Genomic DNA, 20,541 nt, shown 5'->3' on the forward strand with positions numbered 1-20,541 from the left:
GACACTACATAAATAAAATAACATAAAAGAAACTATAAAAAACTATTACTACACAAAGAAAATCACAAAAATAAAACAGATGTCCAAATATATACAGTGCGTGTGTGCAAATAAATGAAAAAATAATAATATAGATGTATTATTACTTAGTTTTGGTCCAGTTTGTTTTCAATAATTCACAGGAAATTCCAGTTTTTAATCAAATGAGGTCACTGATCATCAATCAGTGAATCATATACTGCCCTACGAAAGTGTTTGTAGTTCAGTAGTTTTATTTCGTTCGGGAGTGCATTAAAGATTTTAGGTGTCGCGTAACTAAACGAAGATTGCGAAACAGAAGTTCTGCAGCGAGGTATATGGAGATTAGCGGCGTCTCTGGTGGAGTATGAGTGCGTTTCCCTCCTGGCTTTAAGCTTTACACTCAGATAGTCCGGGATGTTATTATTTATAACATTGCAAGTAATGCAGGTCATGTGCAGTTCCCTCCGTCTTGCCATGTTGAGAATTTTGTGCTGATCAAGCACAGACAGGGAGAACATGTTCGTGATTTTCAAATCTGTAGACATACCTCATGCATGCATTTTGGACTTTCTGTATTTTGCCTGCGAGCCTTTTCGTGATTCGTGACCGGTAAACACCGTCGCAATAGTCGAAAAGAGGATATATTAAAGATTGAACCAAATTTAATTTAATTTTTGGGCGAAATAAAGTCAACAAGCGTGTAAAGGCTCTTTAGCATTGAATATCCTTTACCACACTGTTTCAGCACATGTTCAGACCAGTCTAATTCTTGATCCATGGTCAAGCCCAAATTTCGTATTGTTTGTGAGAATGTTGTGTTCTGCGTTTCAATTAATATTTTGCATTCGCTGAGATTAATTTGTTTCAGGAGATTATTGTTTCCGATAATAGCAAATGTAGATTTCTTTGAATTTAGAACTAAGCCATTTGATTCACACCATTTGCTTATATTTTTCAATTCCTGATTTAATAGTGGAATTGCATTTTGTAAATTAAATATATCTGTCGATATATACAATTGCGTGTCATCGGCATAACAGTGCACATTACAATATTTCACTGACGTAATCAAGTCAACAGCTGCTAACGTGAATTTCCACACTTTACCTACTATACGCATATAGTGTAGAGGAACTCATTTATGACGTCATGTAGACTTGAAACGTACACGTGACTAATGCAAGGTCTGCCTTTGGTTAGACTTCTGAGCTGGATGAGCAAAGAGTTTGGCGTCCTTCTTTCTGGCAGAACCTTGCCGACTGGCAGATACGAAGGACACGCTTGACTTGACTGAGTATACTGTGGCTCCGTATATTTCCTTTTTGGCCTGCATGGCCTGGTTGTGATTTGCCTAGTATTTGTATATAGCCTACATATATCTTTCATAGATATTCTACTGGTTTAAAATTTAAAATTTAAATAAGAGTAGATTGATCCGGTTCATATTGGTTTGGGCGATTTGGGCGGGTTTGCAGTGCACTCGACATAGCCTCCACATGTAACGACTATGGACTTACTGACTGTTTAATTGGACTGACTTAGTAATATGTTATCCCTGTTAAACGAATGGATACGGTATTTATTGTCATGAATGAATGGGGAGATTTCTTCTTGATATTTTTGTTGAGTTACTGAAAAAGAGTTTTTTTGTTTTAAATATGTAATGGGTCTTCGATGTTAAATGTTTTGAAAATTATAGGTAAACAAAGATTTGGAAATAAAAGTATAGTATGTATATTATGTTTTACATTGACCAGCATAACTACCTAAAATAGCAAATAACTATACCTTCGCAGATAAGTTAATCTCCGTCTCACTCCTTAATTTCATATTTTCAGGGGAAATAAGAGACGTAAGGGATTACACTACCCAGCAAACGTGACACAACGTGGCTTCATTTACTCTTACGTAAGGTTTTCCAGAAACCATTGTAGCGAAAATTTCCGGAACAAGCTATCTTTCGTGAAAATTCTCTACTTAATAATTCTTGTGAGGTTTTTCCCGATGGCGTAGTGGTAGTGTAATCAAGGGGTACCGAGTTTGATACCCGGTGGAGGGACATGGTGGTTCGGATCCCACTTTAAACTGTAGGTCCAGTCCCGATTAGCCTTACTGTAGATAAAGTGAACTTAAAACACCAATTCATTCAATCAATCAATTAATAATTCTTGTGGATATTTTCTACAGTTCCGTTAATTAATTAATTAAAAATTATTACTGTGGTAAATCTTCCACAGATAAAGAAACATTAATGACGTTAAAGTAATCTAAGTCATGATGGATTAAGAATGCATGGGGGACGAACGCTTCCGAAAAGTGACGCACAAGTAAACAGCCAACTCGCTCTAAAATTAAGTAATCGTTACTTCTGATGTCTAAAAGTAACATGCAGATCCGCTCCTTAACTTGAGAGTCTATAACTCTCAAATCTTCCGTGCACCGTCCCTATGTATTGTTAGTAACGCCCTATGCACTTCATAAATGCTTCCTTTTTTCCCCCAGCAGCCATTATGTAAGTCAGTATGCATTGCGTTATACAGGGTGTATCATAAGTAATGGCGCAAACTGACACAGTTCAAAGTACACGATAATAGAAGCAAAAAATCTCAGTAAACATGGGTCTATGGTTTGCAGATCTATGTTTACCGAGACTTTTTGGCTTTTATTATCGTGTACTTTCAACTGTGTCAGTTTGCGCCATTACTTAAGATACACCCTGTATATGGTGTTGAAGGTATAACGTGAAACAGGAGGCACTGGAATTAAAGCTTGTGAGGTGTTGATGTTCTCAATTAGTTTTTTTGCATTCTAATGTGTGATTTTGCTGGTAGAAAATGTTAATTCCTTTAGTATAAATGCTGTTGTTACTTCCTGCTGTTGTTGCTAGATGGTGATGTTGAAAGGAAAAGACAGGGCCGCAAAACCTGTCGAGATGTAGTCGTTATGAACTGTCGTAGAAGAAGTAGGGAATGACGTAGAAAAGATAGTAGCTGATCAGCAACGGTCACAAAAATAGACACTATTTTATGGATTTCCGTCCAAATCTATTACAGAAGCATTGGAAGACTGTGTGTTTGGATTATATCCATCCCAATATGCTGCATTGGGAGGTTGGAGTGGATTACTGTTCTGTTCCAAGTCTTGATAGCTTATCTTATGTCTCTTTTCTACCCCTTGAGTTAATCGTAAAGCTATGGACGGCAATCTTTCCAGTAGATAATGCAGAAATTAGGAATGGGAATTGTGGATCCTCGTGTAACTGAGAACACTGAGAAATAGAAAAAATCAGATTGCAGACCTAAATGATTACCCGGAGAAAGAGAGGCAGAGAAAGAGGAGAGAGATAAAGAAAAAGAAAGGACCTAGTAAGGAACAAAGAGGAAGATAGAAGGGTAAGAAATAAGAAAAGAGAGATTGAAAAGAAGAACAACGAAAAGTGGAGTTAGAACGGAAGAAAGAGAAGAGGAAGATAAAAAAGACAAAAAGGTAAATAGAAATGGAGAAAGAGAAAAGGGATATGTAAAGTAAGAAGGAGAAAGAGATAGAAAGGAAGAAAAATAAATAGGGAGATAGAAAGAGGAGATAAAAAGGAAGACAAAATGGAGGAAAGGAAGAAAGTGAAATGGCTGATAAAGAGGAAGAGAAAAGTGGAGATGGAAAGGAAGATATAGAGAAGTAGATATGGAATGGATGAAAGAGAAAAGTAGAGATGGAAAGGGAAAAAGAGAAAAGGGAAATGGAAAGGAAGAAGGAGAAAAATAGAAAGGCAGAAAAGAGAGAAAGGAAGAAAGAAAGAGTAAGGAGAGATAAAGAGGAAGAGAAAATTGGGAGATGGAAAGGAAGAAAGAGAAGTGACATATAAAGAGGAAGAGAAAAGAGGGAATGGAAAGGAAGAAAGAGGGTAAATAGAAAGGGAGAAATAGTAAATGGAGATGGAAAGGAAGAAGGAGAAAGAGAGAAAGGCAGAAAGAGAGAGAAAAGTAGAAAAAGAGTGAAATAAAGAGAAAGAGAGAGGGATATAAAAAGGAAGAAAGATAAAAGGGGAGATGGAAAGTAAAAAAGGGAAGATAGAAAGAAAGAGAAGAGAGGACATATACATGAAGAAAGAGAAAAGAGAGATACTGACTTTCTAAAGCATTCATGGCAAATTCTCTCTCATCCATTCTGTCTTCGGTGATATCTTTCGATGTGACTGATCCTCTGATCCACAATCGCTACTGCTATTTTTTTTGGTTTACCATCACTATACGTTTCCTGACTACTGCATTTTTCCACGGCTGTAAGCATGCCTCTTCGCCATGGCATTACACCGTCTTGAAGTGTAAAATCCATACCTCAGGCGAGCTCCACTTGTTATACTACACCCTGCTGCTTAGGTACTGTGGAGAACTTTGATCCCCCGGCGTGAGAAAAGCAGAATACGCCTTTATTTCTAGATCATGAATAATGCGGATGTTGGGATGCTTTCATCTTCCACTCCTGCCAGAGTTCCTCTCTTCGCCTTCCCGTATGCAACGTACGATGATACAGCGACGTTTCATTTTTCACTACGTGTTGCACAAACGAGATCTCCCTTCTCCCTACCTTCTACATTTTCGCCTTAGAGATTTTCCGCCTGTCGCTGCAACAGCTAACTTCATTTTTCAAGAAACTGTGCTAGTCTCCTCCTCAAAACCGTCTTCCTTTTGTTGTTCCTTGTCTATTTTGGGCAGACTGCACCTTTGCTGAACATTTGTGTGAAATCATAGAGGATATAATGGCTATAGAGGTGGAAGTTACATTTGACAATGGCTGAGCATCCTCAGGAAACAAACAAGGAACGCCGCTTCCACCAACAGATGGCAGTGGTCACCCAACTTTGGAATGGCCAAGAATTAATGTGTTGCTGAGGTTGCTCCAAAGCTGACCAATTAAAGACGACTTTTGCTGACATGTGCTGCCATCTCGCGTTCGATATTCATAATTTAAAGATTTGTAGCTGTGGAAAAGCCTAACATTGTTAAACTTTAAAGCAAGGTTGCACATATAACTGTAATAGAAAAGGGGAAAATACGACACAGTAGAATCGGAGTGTTCAAAATTGTTAAATGTTGTAGATATATATTGTTTTCATGTTGTTTTCCAATTTCTGAAGCGTTCAATGTGTCCAATGCAAAATGCATGACATGGCAATTAAAAGCAAAAGTGAACACTGGCTCTTTTTACTTTGTAACTCAATAATGACCAACATGTCACCATGTTTTACCCACGAGTCCTTCATTAAATTCTCATAGCTAGAAGTGTTATTGTTAGTTTTCGAGAGCTTCCTCCCAATGACAGGCGGTTGAAGCACTGACCTGGTTGAGCCTTATTAATACATTAAAGTGGAAAATAGTACAAAACACTACTGAAACGCCCTGTATAATGTCTAAATTTTACTATATGCTAGTCGAAGGTAAAACATGCCTAACATTCATGGTGTTACTGCGTAGAATATTTACCTTTTGCGGATCGTGCTTCTCGTATGGAAGAAGCGTAGAGACGTGGAACATAATTTCGATACTTCTCCAGTTGGTGTAGACTGAGTAGAGGCCTGTGAGGTCGTGAACTGTGTCGAGGCCCCCTTTGTATTTGTCGAAACCTGAAACAAAGAGAGAGATGCCTAAGTAAACAAACAAGAAGGTGAGGGTATGATCGGAAAGTAAGGTTACCAGGATATTAAAAATAGAATCATAACGCTGGCCATGAACTACATGCACTAAGACGTTTGTCGTATGTGCAGCCCGTTCTTCTCGTTCTCATTTATTGTTCCTTTCTTGCTCTTACATCCAGTTTCTTCTTGTGCGTTTTTATGAACAGGCTATTTTTACTGGATCAATTATATGTAAATACAGAGTGTTCAGAAAGTTACTCGACCCAGTATTGTATTTTTCATAGCAGTATTTATGACGAATCATGTTTACAAATACAATCTGTACTGTTTCAAATACTATCTTGAACATACAGAAAAAATATAAAAACTTCAATGGTTACATTTTTTCACGGAAGATGGCACAGCAATCATAACTTAGTATACAGCTATGCTAATGGAGTAAGCTACGAAGAAATGTGTAAATGAACTCCACAAGTAAGGAAGATGTTAAAGGAGTTGAATATTTTGCGGTACATCCTACTACGACTCTCATTTCTCCATAAGTTTGTGCTACTTTCCGAAGACAGTTACTTATTTTTTTTTTAAAAAAAATCTTGTAGGCCCAAATGAATCTAGCAGTCGAAGGGAATATTCTCACGATAGACACCGTGCCACACTGATTTGACCGTACATGACGATGGTTCCGTTCCCGCCACTCTGTGACCTGCCGTCACGTGAGTACCTCCACCCAATAAGAGGAGCGCTGGAAAAAGCACGCGCTATTTTCTCTGCCAAACAGAGCTCAACGTTCCCTTTAGGAGACGAATTTGAATACCTGGTTGTCTCATTCACAGCGGAGGTGCCAAGAAAACATAGGTAGCAGGTATTTCAGATGGCGAGCGGGAAAATAATTGAAGGCTTGAATAGCTGAGTGATATTATTGGCTTGTCCTTTTGAATGTCTACATGGGACAGGGGAAATTGGTAAAAACATGCACGTTTCAGATCAACATTTCATTTATTTGCGTTCGGTTGTTTAGTTTATTATCGTTCATCTTCTCCTAATATCTCCACTTCTTTGCAGATTATCTGGATTTTCAAAGAACCTTTTTCACTTATTCATTCCACCCCTATTTTCCCACTGTATTCGCCCAGGCAGCGACACTTATGTCGATAGACGTGTCTAGGGCAGTTGGACTGTGGGACAATATTTTCACCGTGAAATAAATAATTTCATTTAGTTTTGTTTAAATTCTTGTTGAGTCAGATTATTTTCTGAACATCTCCAGCTGAATCCGTGAATCTAGTTAGACAAGCCTACTAAAAGACTAGACCGTGAGGAAAAGGGATAGCGATAGGTGCTCCGTTGAGATGACATCAAAGGCTCACTTGTTGATTGGAGGGTTTTGGAGTTGTAAATCGCTGCCAATCTGCAAACGCAGAATAGCCAGATATATTACGAAAATGGTATTTTGGTACCTGGTACACCAAAAAAGCACCAAGACTGAAGAAACAACACGGACATCTAGACAAAAGATTGAAGAAAGAAGACTGAAATCTAGAAACAAGACTGAGAAAAGAAGATGGAAAGGTAGAAACAAGACTGAGAAAAGAAGATGGAAATCTAGAAACAAGACTGAAAAGAAGACTGAAATCTAGAAACTAGACTGAGAAAAGAAGACTGAAATCTAGAAACAAGACTGAGAAAAGAAGACTGAAATCTAGAAACAAGACTGAGAAAATAAGATGGAAAGGTAGAAACAAGACTGAGAAAAGAAGATGGAAATCTAGAAACAAGACTGAGAAAAGAAGATGGAAATCTAGAAACAAGACTGAGAAAAGAAGATGGAAAGGTAGAAACAAGACTGAGAAAAAATTTGATTGATTGGCTTTATTTGACTTCGCTTCTTCTGCCACTTTGGCTAATTTGCGAACATGGGGATGAGTGATGATATGATGAAATTGATGAATGAACACGCACAAATATGCATGCCCACGCCAAGATTCCAACCTGCGACTCCTGGCGTCGTAGCGTGATGTGCTAACCACTCCGCTTCGAGGCTCGGCAAGACTGAGAAAGGGAGAAAAGAAGACGGAAAGGTAGAAAGGAAGAGGAAAAGTTATAAAGAAGAGGAAGAAAAGGAAAGTTAGAAAAACTGAGAAATAATACGGAAAGCTAGTGGAGACCCACAAAAGAAGACGGAAAGCTAGAATGAAGACCGACAAAACAAAATGGAAAGGTAGAAAGAAAACCAAGGAATGAAGACAGATATCTAGAAAAAAGATTGAGGAAAGAAGGCGGAAAGGTACAAAGAAGACCTATAGAATATTTACTTGGTACTATTTCCACGAAAAAGCAAATATCCTGATATATTAATGAAATTTAGTCTCAAAATGATTGTGTTCACTATAACAGATATTATTTATGAAATATTCTAGCAGAATTTGAATGTTGACGTTACTATACAAGAGATTGCAGACATATATTCATGGTGCATACATGAAATGTACGCATGCCTGCTTTCACTTAATGTGACCTCCTCTCGAGAACGAAATGAAAAAAAAACATGAACTTAATATTTGGAAAGATATTAAGCTGACAATTGCTAGAAGGCTTATTATTCGTCGAGAACACTTTAAGGACATGCTCTTTCGTCAGAACTTGAGAAACAAAATTAAACCCTTGGGTCGTGATAATAAGAACAGTGCGGATTAACTTTCAGACTAATAAGTTAGAATGCTCAACGATTGTTTTCAAGAGGTTTACGTTAAGACTTTGCCCAGGAGGGAATTTTAAGCTGTTTCCCACTTTCTCCGAAAATCCTCTGACGTGGAAAAAAAACAAGTGAGGGGAAAACAATGTGTTGGTCGATCCGCAGTGCAATTCCCATACGCAGCTCAAGATTACAAAAGACAAAAATGTTCTGCAACGTTCCATGAAGAGGAAAATGCGAAACTCCGCCACGGATCTGACGCCATAAGTATAAAAGAGGCTAGGAAATATATTGTTTTAAATGCCCATCACATTATACGCATTGTTGTACTGGAATTCAAGAAAGCAGTTGCTGCAGATGGGTGGATATTAGCGATGCAATTGGAAAGCCATGCTTGAAAATAATTTTCTCTTGTATATATATTATTCTCTTTGGGATATGTATCATACAGATGTATTCTCCAAAATCTCATCTTTATATTGATACGACATAGGTACACACCACAATTTTGTTTCACTACTGCTATCACAATTTTAAAGTTGCCCCTTGCGATGGAATTTAATTGAGTTGTTGTTTCTAATTCCACTTTTTGCACATATAGGCCAATCGGGACTGCGCCTACAGTTTAAAGTATGATCCGAACCACTGTAAAATGTTCCTCCAACGGGTATCGAACCAGGGAACTCATTTGATGGAAAATCCAATGCTATTGTGTAGGGACGTCATACTAATATGGTCCATTACAACGGGTTAACCAGGCCTGGTGTCGTGCATCCAGTTCCTGGATATACCTAATGTAACAGTTTCCAAATAAGATATCCACACTAGGATGCTGCAGGGAAGAGGATTTCGCTCGAGCGCCAAATAGTTCGCACGGACGACGCTAGATATTGTACGGAATTGGGAGCTTCTTCGCTCAAATGAATAACTCTCGCACAGGCGAGACGAGCCTAGCACTGCACGTATAATCGTACTGTGCCTGTGGTAGTGAGTGGGCCCTGGAATATGGATCGTGAAGTGAAACACGCGGTGAAATTGAAATTTAAGTAAACACATTCATTATCTCCGTGTTAAAATATAGGTCAGTCTATCTTACAAATACAGAGATATATGAAAATGAAACAGACGATTGTGGGCTGAAACTGCCAGGACTGATATTTTACATACACCGGGTGGCCAGAATTAAAGTTACCCAACTCAGAGCCCTCTGTAGCCTGTTTGAGGCATCGTGGAACTCTGAAATTTGGTGAATCCACTATGCAGACCATGGCGATAAAAATAGTTCAATTTTCCGCCACCAGGTTGAAATGTGGCGCTGTAATAATGAATATTGAAAACATAAGTCAGGTGTACAAATCTTTATTGTTGGTTTCTGCCAGTACAGCAGTGTTCAATAACCTCGCTGTGTAGCTGCACTATTACTACAGCTTTTATAAAACAACTTCACCAGCAATGCGCGTTCTTTCTCATTTAATGGCATGGTGATCACTTCCGAACTTTTGTTCAGCACTCACGATAAGTTATTTAGCTGAGTTATTAATTAGAAAGACATTTGTTAATGGCTGGAAGTTGCGAGAAAATAATCTCTCGTATATTGCAAGATTGCAAGGTTAAGGCAAATCCATAACCAATTGGAGCAGTTTACGTCATTATTACAACCCATCATGGAAGTACAGCGCCACATTTCAACCTGGTGGCGAAAAATTGAACTTTTTATCGCCATTTTCTTCCCCATGGTCTGCATAGTGGTTTCACCAAATTTCAGAGTTCTACGATGCCTAAAACAGGCTGCAGAGGACTCTGAGTTGGGTAACTTTAATTCTGGCCACACGGTATGTGTAACGGTTATTGTCACAATAAAATTATATTCCATTGTATACGGTCGAGCGTGGGAGATTCGAACGAATATAAGCGAGCGAAAGTGGTTCCACACACAACTCCAGTCCACACCACTTACTATACTATATATGCCAGCCTATCATCTTTAAGCACAATGTAATCAGCCACTTGTATTTGAACTTCTGGTTGTAGGAACACCATTAACCTGAAACCTCTAGACCCCTCCTTGCCCCTCAAAGAACTGCACACCTGAGAAAGATGAAAGAAGTGTTGTAAAGAAGAAATAATCCATTCTCCTTCCGTCAAACAAAAACCCATTCGCTGTATCTCCATTGTACTCTGGTTTCCTCTGAAAGCACCACTCAACATTTCGTCTCCATTGTACCAATCACCGGCATCCATCATCCAAAGGTAGGCGGTCTCCCTGCACGGGTCATTGTTTGTCGGATCGCCGACAAATGATTAATTTAATATGATGTTAACCGTCCCAGTTTGGCTCGCAAGCAAACCAACGCTCAGGCCTGTGCGAGATGCATCCTGGGAAGCTAAGTGACGTCAAACGGTGCAATGCATCACGGGAACATCACGCGTCATCATGCATTAGGTTCCTTGTTCATGTGTCAATTAACGCCGAGTTTGGAAGGATAAAAGAGAAAGGCTTTCACCGTAGTTGCCAATATTGGGTGAAATGAAGGATGGTTTATTTTTTTATTATTTTGCGTTGCACTGAGAGATGGCCGAACATGTGGGTTACATTATACTCATAATTGCGAATCTCGCCGGCTCTGAACATATAGCAAAATGAACAGCTAATTTAATTAGGATCGTTTCGACGTGTTCAGCAATCAGAGGGTAAATGTGCACTGATTTTTAACCCTTGGGTAAGTGGTTCTGAAAGGATTTGCGGGTTAATGATATATTTCATGTAAACTAACCGTGGGTTACGAATATATACACGATTGCTCAACTATCGACGAATTGAATAGAGTAAGACTGGCCATAAAATCGGATCCGAAATGTATTTCTCTGTAAATACGTTCAACTTTACTATATTCCCTTCCAGATGTAGGGAATTATCCGTTTTGGGAGAAGGAATCGTGCATACGTATATGCAAATAGAGTAGGGCCAGAATCCAAAATTTGTGTCCTTAAGTGGCAAATACTAACGCCATGCTTGCGTCACCAGAAAGAAAGAGTCGTTTTAATAGGGAGAGGAAAGGAGAGATATGAAAAAAGAGAAAGAAGATAAGAAACCGGAGACTTGAAGTGGTAGAGAGGGAGCGAAAATTAAGAGAAAAATGGGAGGGAAAAGAGAAAAGATAGAAAGGAGAGAGACAGAAAATGATAAGCAGAGAGTGAGAGAAACACTATAGACTAAGATATTAAGACAGAGAAAAATGACAGAAAACGGTTGAAAAGGCACTGAAAAAATTCCAAGACTGAGAATGGAAATCTAGAAAAAGCCTGTGAAAAGACGTATAGCTAGAATAACATTTGACAAAAGAAGATGGAAAATAGATAAAAGACAGAAAAAACGTCGTGAAGACTGAAAACAAGAAAGAAGACGGAAAATAGGAGAGAAACATGAGAAAAGAAGACGGAAACTAGAACAAAGACTGAGGAAAGAAGTCGGAAAGCTAGAAAGAAGACTTAGAAAAGGAGACTGCAAACTAGAAAGAAGGCTGAGAAAAGAAGACTGAAAGCTAGAAAGAAAACTGAGAAAAGAAGACTGAAAGCTAGAAAGAAAACTGAGAAAAGGAAACTGAAAGCTAGAAAGAAGGCTGAGAAAAGAAGACTGAAAGCTAGAAAGAAAACTGAGAAAAGAAGACTGAAAGCTAGAAAGAAGGCTGAGAAAAGAAGACTGAAAGCTAGAAAGAAAACTGAGAAAAGAAGACTGAAAGCTAGAAAGAAAACTGAGAAAAGGAAACTGAAAGCTAGAAAGAAGGCTGAGAAAAGAAGACTGAAAGCTAGAAAGAAAACTGAGAAAAGGAAACTGAAAGCTAGAAAGAAGGCTGAGAAAAGAAGACTGAAAGCTAGAAAGAAAACTGAGAAAAGGAAACTGAAAGCTAGAAAGAAGGCTGAGAAAAGAAGTCGGAAAACTAGAAAGGAGGCTGAGAAAAGAAGACGGAAAGCTAGAAAGAAGACTGAGAAAAGGAAACTGAAAGCTAGAAATAAGGCTGTGAAAGCTAGAAAGAAGGCTGAGAAAATAAGTCGGAAAACTAGAAAGGAGGCTGAGAAAAGGAGGCTGAAAGCTAGAAAGAAGACTGAGAAAAGGAAACTGAAAGCTAGAAAGAATGCTGAGAAAAGAAGACGGAAACTAGAAAGGAGGCTGAGAAAAGAAGTCTGAAAGCTAGAAAGATGACTGAGAAAGAAGACTGAAAGCTAGAAGAACGGCTGAGAAAATAATACTAGAAAGAAGACTGAGAAAAGAAGTCTGAAAACTAGAAAGAAGACTGAGAAACGGAGGCTGATAGCTAGAAAGAAAACTGAGAAAAGGAAACTGAAATCTAGAAAGAAGGCTGAGAAAAGAAGACTGAAAGCTAGAAAGAAAACTGAGAAAAGAAGACGGAAAGCTAGAAAGAAGACTTAGAAAAAGAAACTGAAAGCTAGAAAGAATGCTGAGAAAAGAAGTTTGAAACTAGAAAGAAGGTTGAGAAAAGAAGACGAAAAGCTAGATAGAAGACTCAGAAAAGGAAACTGAAAGCTAGAAAGAAGGCTGAGAAAAGAAGTCGGAAAACTAGAAAGGAGGCTGAGAAAAGAAGACGGAAAGCTAGAAAGAAGACTGAGAAAAGGAAACTGAAAGCTAGAAATAAGGCTGTGAAAGCTAGAAAGAAGGCTGAGAAAATAAGTCGGAAAACTAGAAAGGAGGCTGAGAAAAGGAGGCTGAAAGCTAGAAAGAAGACTGAGAAAAGGAAACTGAAAGCTAGAAAGAATGCTGAGAAAAGAAGACGGAAACTAGAAAGGAGGCTGAGAAAAGAAGTCTGAAAGCTAGAAAGATGACTGAGAAAGAAGACTGAAAGCTAGAAGAACGGCTGAGAAAATAATACTAGAAAGAAGACTGAGAAAAGAAGTCTGAAAACTAGAAAGAAGACTGAGAAACGGAGGCTGAAAGCTAGAAAGAAAACTGAGAAAAGGAAACTGAAGGCTAGAAAGAAGGCTGAGGAAATAAGTCGGAAAACTAGAAAGAAGGCTGAGAAAAGAAGACGGAAAGCTAGAAAGAAGACTGAGAAAAGGAAACTGAAAGCTAGAAATAAGGCTGTGAAAGCTAGAAAGAAGGCTGAGAAAGGAAGTCTGAAAACTAGAAAGAAGACTGAGAAACGGAGGCTGAAAGCTAGAAAGAAAACTGAGTTAAGGAAACTGAAGGCTAGAAAGAAGGCTGAGAAAATAAGTCGGAAAACTAGAAAGAAGGCTGAGAAAAGAAGACGGAAAGCTAGAAAGAAGACTTAGAAAAGGAAACTGAAAGCTAGAAAGAAGGCTGAGAAAAGAAGACGGAAACTAGAAAGGAGGCTGAGAAATGAAGTCGGAAAGCTAGAAAGATGACTGAGAAAGAAGACTGAAAGCTAGAAGAACGGCTAAGAAAATAATACTGAAAGCTAGAAAGAAGACTGAGAAAATAAGACGGAAAGCTAGAAAGAAGACTAAGAAAATAAGACGGAAACTAGAAGAACGGCTGAGAAAATAATACTGAAAGCTAGAAAGAAGACTGAAACTAGTAAAAACTAAGAAAAAAGACGGAAACTATAAGAAAGTGAGAAAAGAAGACAAGGCTAGAAAGAAGGCTGAGAAAAGGAGACTGAAATATAAGAATAAGACAGAGAATAAGATGAAAACAAGATAAAAAACTGATAAAAGAAGACGCAAACTAGAAAAGCGACTGAGAAATGAAGTCGGAAAGCTAGAAAGAAGACTGAAATAGAAAGAAGACGGAAACACGAAAAAGAAAGAAAAGAAGACGGAAAGCTACAAAGGAGACTGCGAAATGAAGACTGAAAGTTCATTTTACTGACTTTTACAGTGCGTCGAGTCTGGTTACCAATAAGGCAATACTCAAGTGAACAACAACAAAAAAGAAACCCCTCCGTGATGCACCAACCCTGGAAAAGACAGCCAGGTGGCTTTCCATTTCCACGCTCCTAAACATCCCTCTGTCCACTGTTTCCAATGTTATAGTGAAGAGATGTGTACAACCCAAAAGCATGCAGGCCAACCTTCCATGTTGACCTCCAGAGACCATCGAGTGTTGAAGGGAATCGTACAACATTATCGTCAATCATCCATCGCCACCATCGGACAGGAATTCCGAACTGTATCAGGATCTACTCCAAGCACCATTACTGTTTGGCGCAAGGTGCGGCAACTTGGTTTCCATGGCCGCGTAGCTGCCCATAAGTCAAACATCACACAGACAAATGCCAAACGCCGCCTCGTGTGGTGCAAGGAGCGTCGAAACTGGACCATAGAACAGTGGAAAACCGTTCTGTGGAGTGATGGATCGCAGTACACAATGTGGCGACCCGATGGTAGGGTGTGGGTGTGTCGAATGCCTGGTGAACGACATGTACCAGCCTGTATAGTGCCGACAGAGAAATTCGGAGGTGGCGGGGTTACAGTGTGGTCATGTTTATCCTGGAGGGGGCTTGGCCCCCTTGTTGCTTTACATGGCAATATCACGGCACAAGCTTACGTTGACATTTTAACAGCTTTCATGCTGCCTACCGTCGAAGACCAGTTCGGGGATGACCATTGTGTCTTTCAACACGACCGAGCACCCGTCCATACTGCAGGACTTGTGGCGGAGTTGTTTTGACGAGTTTGGTTTGAGTTGGTGTTTTAAGTCCACTTTATGCACAGTAAGGCTAATCGGGACTGGACCTACAGTTTAAAGTGGAATCCGAACCACTTGTGCCTCCACCGGGTATCGAACCCGGGACCCCTTGATTACAAGGCGAGGACGCTACCACTGCGCCATCGGGAAGGCCCCAGTTGTTTTGACGACAACAACGTCCCACTAATGGATTGGTCTGCGCAGAGTCCTGATTTGAATCCCATAGAACATCTTTGGGATGTTTTGGAATGCCGACTTCGTGCTAGACCACACCGATCCACATCAATACCTCTTCTCATTTTGGCACTCTGCTGGCTGTCATTCCTCAGGAAACCTTCCGGCACCTGATTGAAAGTATGCCTGTGAGAGTGAACGCTGTCATCAAGGCTAAGGGTGGGCCAACACTGTATTGACTGCCAGTGTTCCCGATGGAGGGTTGCCCAAACTTTTACTTTATTTTCAGTTGGGTGTCCGGATACTTCTGATCACATAGAGTATAAGCCTAGCATAAATGTACTTAAATCCACTATATTGAAACAATATGTCGCTTTCTTGAGACGCTCCTTCTCGATAATTATCATCATCATCATCATCTCCTTCATCACAACATTTCAAGAGAGCATGCGGCGTATTTCTATCGGAGAAGGAAAGGAATGAAAATTTATTTGAATTAAACATCTCGTAGTGCTTCCATTTTTATGTTCCAACTTGCCAAACTTTTTTATAAGAAAATTAAACTCATTACCACTTCAAAACTTTCGTAAGCTAGGAAAAACAACGGCCAAGATATTCGGGTACTCCTTTAAAGACAACGTGACACCATAGGAGAAAATGCTAGTTAATTTCTTCTGTGTTTGAAGTTTGGTTTCAGGGTTGTTTACTTTACCTTTCACGGTATCTAATCTCCCCCCCCCCCACAACCGGTAACCTTCCTTGTAGGAAATGCCTTTGTGCAAACTTCCTTCTCACACAGTGTTTACAAATCCCTGTTTGCAATTGGTTCTCCAGAGAACAACACTATTACAATATCCATTTGAGTGGTTAGATAACAGATTTTGCTAAAAGCTCGGAAAGGTAAGTTTTGGCAACCATTGTTGTGCGATAACAAAGGGACTGGAAGCGAAACTGGAAACAACAACCAATATCATTACTTAAACTTCATTATATTTATATGAAATATACACTTTATAATTTTTGTTGTTACGAATTTTGTGAACATCTCACACATAATTATTTCCCATCTCACTACAGGCGATGTTCCTGTAGTACAAAAAGAATCGATGAGGTATTTCGATTATCGCAGGTGCAAGAAGAACTTGCGGTTTGAGCAAATTCCCAATGTAAACGAGTAGGATAAAGATGCTTATTTTGATATTTAAATCACATACAGAATGGATCATTTGAAAATTTTAAGAACAAAGGTACCTGAAAAATTGGGAAGTTCCCAGATCCTTTGGATGAAGATTTAAGGTACAATACTGTCTCGAAGTCTTTGCTCATCTTCAACCAACAGTTTCGTTTGGTGATATATATATGTATGTATGTATCTATGTATGAAAAACTCAATATGCTGACCAAGGCAGAAATTTATTTTATTTTAAAAACAAACTAAACGTAAAGTTTCAACCTTCTAGCAAGGTCTTCTTCAGACTCTGTACCAAGTACAAATGTAACAAGGTACAAAACAGGAAGATATATATACACAAAAATCATTCCCCTCCAGACACAAGATTATTAGAAAGTTGTATTTTCTGGAACATTTCAGCAAGTGGCCTTCCCTTGTCAAATGTACTTTCATCCGACAGGCGATTTAGCTAAACATTTCCTATTATCTGGAAAGTGGTTGGACTTTTTATCTCACGCTCTTTTTCCTTTCTTTCTTCATTCCTCTTCCTTAGTCTCTTCTCTTTCACTCCTGTCCTTTTCACTCTTTCTTCCATTCTGGAATGTTCCAGAAAAAAAACAACTTTCTAATTATCTTGTGTCTGGAGGGGAGTGATTTTTGTGTATATATATCTTCCGGTTTTGTACCTTGTTTCATTTATACTTGGTACAGAGTCTGAAGAAGACCTTTCTAGAAGGTTGAAACGTTACGTTTAGTTTATGTTTTAAAATAAAATAAATTTCTGCCTTGGTCAGCATATTGAGTTTTTCATATCATGGAAACAAGGCTTAATGGTGTTATATATGTATGTATGTATATAATATATATATATATGTATATATAATGTGTGTGTGTGTGTGTGTGTGTGTGGTGTCTAGGGTTGGATAGTCAGTTGGTATTGAACAATTTTGGTAATTTTGGCTTGCAAGAATATTAATTTAATGAGGTGTCAATACTTTCAGAAGATCCCGAGATATTTAGTATTTTCCATCTTCTCTTTTCGCACTTTCTCAAACTTCCCACCAAATTGCTATGCCACTTTTTGACTTACTGTTTGATATTGAGAATGAAAAACAAATAATTCTCAGTCCGCACACTGAACTTTCCGCAACAGTCCAAGCCGTAATAGTAACACACACTAAAATTCACGTCCAATCTCCCAACATTTAATATTCAAGGATATTGCCTCCCCCCACCACCACCCGACCCATTACAATTCCTTTGGCAGTATACAAATTGCTATAGCAGCAGTGGTTCATTGATAACGAGCCGGTCCCCGTGGCGCAGTGGTTAGCACATCGCGCTGCGACGCCAGGGGTCTTGGGTTCGAATCCTGGCCTGGGCATGGGTGTTTGTGAGTGTCCATTCATCAAATTCATCATATCATCACTCATGTCCATTTTCGCAAATTAGCCAAATGTGGAACAAGAAGCGAAGGAAAATAAAACAAATCAATCAATCATTGATAACGTAATTCGACTTGACTTCAATGCTGTAAAAGAAATCCCCCTCCCACAAATTGTTGGACAGAAAAATTCATTTTCTTCATCTAATGCATTAAGTAAGGTGCACCTAAAGTGTAAATTTTTTACAGATATTTTAGAAAAAATATAAATGTTGAATGTTATATTATTTTAAGAAGAAATCCCTCCAAAAAATTTCAATGGGGCAGACTGCATCACAATCCTCCCTGTGGCACCCCTGCTTGCCATATCAATACCTACAGGGTACCCTACCACGACACGAAGTCCCGTCCCAAGTCGTGCCCTCTCCTTGTCTGTGAAATTACATACTAAACGGATAGAAAATTTGGGAAGGGAAAACTTACTGTGTGCTGTCTATCCATTTAAACTACCCCACTTGAGGTGCTCAGCGAGTAGAAACAGCCTTACCTCCCGTTTAACGATTAATGTTCAGCAACAAATAGAACTTGATTGAGAACGAAACACAAGACCTACCTTTAAGCCTTACTCTATCGCCTAATATTTGCAGGAATTCTTCGAACAATGTGCTATTTTCATTGTTGTCCAGAATTTCTTCTTCCGTGTACTGGCCTTCTTTAACGTATATGACGCCCACTTTCAATTCCGATTTGATGAAAACCTGTAATAGAAAAAACAACAGTAATGTATATCTTACTCTGCAGTAAGCATTACATAGTAATACATTCAATATTGTGTTAAACTCTGAAGAAGTTATTCAGCATTACAGCAGACATTAATTTATTTTTCTCAATATAAGAGGGTTGCTCAATAAATAAGGTAACAACATGCGAAGTCTGTTATTAAATTAGGTAACAGTAGACGCACATGCGAAGTCTTGTTATTAAATTAGGTAACAGTAGACGCACATGCGAAGTCTTGTTACTAAATTAGGTAACAGTAGACTCACATGCGAAGTCTTGTTACTAAATTAGATACCAGTGGACGCACATGCGAAGTCTTGTTACTAAATTAGGTAACAGTAGACTCACATGCGAAGTCTTGTTACTAAATTAGGTAACAGTAGACGCACATACGAAGTCTTGTTACAAAATTAGGTAACAGTAGACTCACATGCGAAGTCTTGTTACTAAATTAGATAACAGTAGACGCACATACGAAGTCTTGTTACTAAATTAGGTAACAGTAGACTCACATGCGAAGTCTTGTTACTCAATTAGATATCAGTGGACGCACATGCGAAGTCTTGTTACTAAATTAGGTAACAGAAGACGCACGTGCGAAGTCTTGTTAGTAAATTAGGTAACAGTAGACGCACATGCGAAGTCTTGTTACTAAATTAGGTAAGAGTAGACGCACATGCGAAGTCTTGTTACTAAATTAGGTAACAGTAGACTCACATGCGAAGTCTTGTTACTAAATTAGATATCAGTGGACGCACATGCGAAGTCTTGTTTCTAAATTAGGTAACAGTAGACTCACATGCGAAGTCTTGTTACTAAATTAGATACCAGTGGACGCACATGCGTAGTCTTGTTACTAAATTAGGTAACAGTAGACTCACATGCGAAGTCTTGTTACTAAATTAGATAACAGTAGACGCACATACGAAGTCTTGTTACAAAATTAGGTAACAGTAGACTCACATGCGAAGTCTTGTTACTAAATTAGATAACAGTAGACGCACATACGAAGTCTTGTTACTAAATTAGGTAACAGTGGACGCACATGCGAAGTCTTGTTACTAAATTAGGTAACAGAAGACGCACGTGCGAAGTCTTGTTACTAAATTAGGTAACAGAAGACGCACGTGCGAAGTCTTGTTATTAAATTAGGTAACAGTAGACGCACATGCGAAGTCTTGTTACTAAATTAGGTAAGAGTAGACGCACATGCGAAGTCTTGTTACTAAATTAGGTAACAGTAGACTCACATGCGAAGTCTTGTTACTAAATTAGATATCAGTGGACGCACATGCGAAGTCTTGTTACTAAATTAGGTAACAGTAAACTCACATGCGAAGTCTTGTTACTAAATTAGATACCAGTGGACGCACATGCGAAGTCTTGTTACTAAATTAGATAACAGTAAACGAACATGCAAAATCTTGTTACTAAATTAGGTAACAGAAGTCTCACATGCAAAGTCTTGTTACTAAATTAGGTAAGAGTAGACGCACATGCGAAGTCTTGTTACTAAATTAGGTAACAGTAGACGCACATACGAAGTCTTCTACTAAATTAGGTAACAGTAGACGCACATGCGAAGTCTTGTTACTAAATTAGATAACAGTAAACGCACATGCAAAATCTTGTTACTAAATTAGGTAACAGTAGACGCACGTGCGAAGTCTTGTTATTGAATTAGGTAACAGTACACGCACATGCGAAGTCTTGTTACTAAATTATGTAACAGTAGACTCACATGCGAAGTCTTGTTACTAAATTAGGTAACAGTAGACTCACATGCGAAGTCTTGTTACTAAATTAGATACCAGTGGACGCACATGCTGCGAAGTCTTGTTACTAAATTACGTAAGAGTAGACTCACATGCGAAGTCTTGTTACTAAATTAGGTAACAGTAGACGCACATGCGAAGTCTTGTTACTAAATTAGGTAACAGTAGACTCACATGCGAAGTCTTGTTACTAAATAAGGTAACAGTAGACTCACATGCGAAGTCTTGTTACTAAATTAGGTAACAGT

At 38.8% G+C, this 20,541-nt stretch overlaps 1 protein-coding gene across 1 annotated transcript in view; it reads right to left on the bottom strand.

Annotated features, from left to right (window-relative positions):
- Positions 1-20,541, bottom strand: part of rsh (Rap GTPase activating protein radish) — a 666,322-nt gene that overhangs the window by 104,566 nt on the left and 541,215 nt on the right. The window contains exons 5-6 of the mRNA XM_083113954.1: positions 18,352-18,496; positions 5,502-5,641 (exon numbers count right to left, since the gene is read on the bottom strand). Coding sequence (XP_082970080.1) covers positions 5,502-5,641; positions 18,352-18,496 — 285 coding nt within the window. The remainder of the gene's footprint in view (positions 1-5,501; positions 5,642-18,351; positions 18,497-20,541) is intronic.

Source organism: Lepisma saccharinum, chromosome 28 (assembly GCF_977018435.1).
Source record: "Lepisma saccharinum chromosome 28, izLepSacc3.1, whole genome shotgun sequence".
NCBI lineage: Eukaryota > Metazoa > Arthropoda > Insecta > Zygentoma > Lepismatidae > Lepisma > Lepisma saccharinum.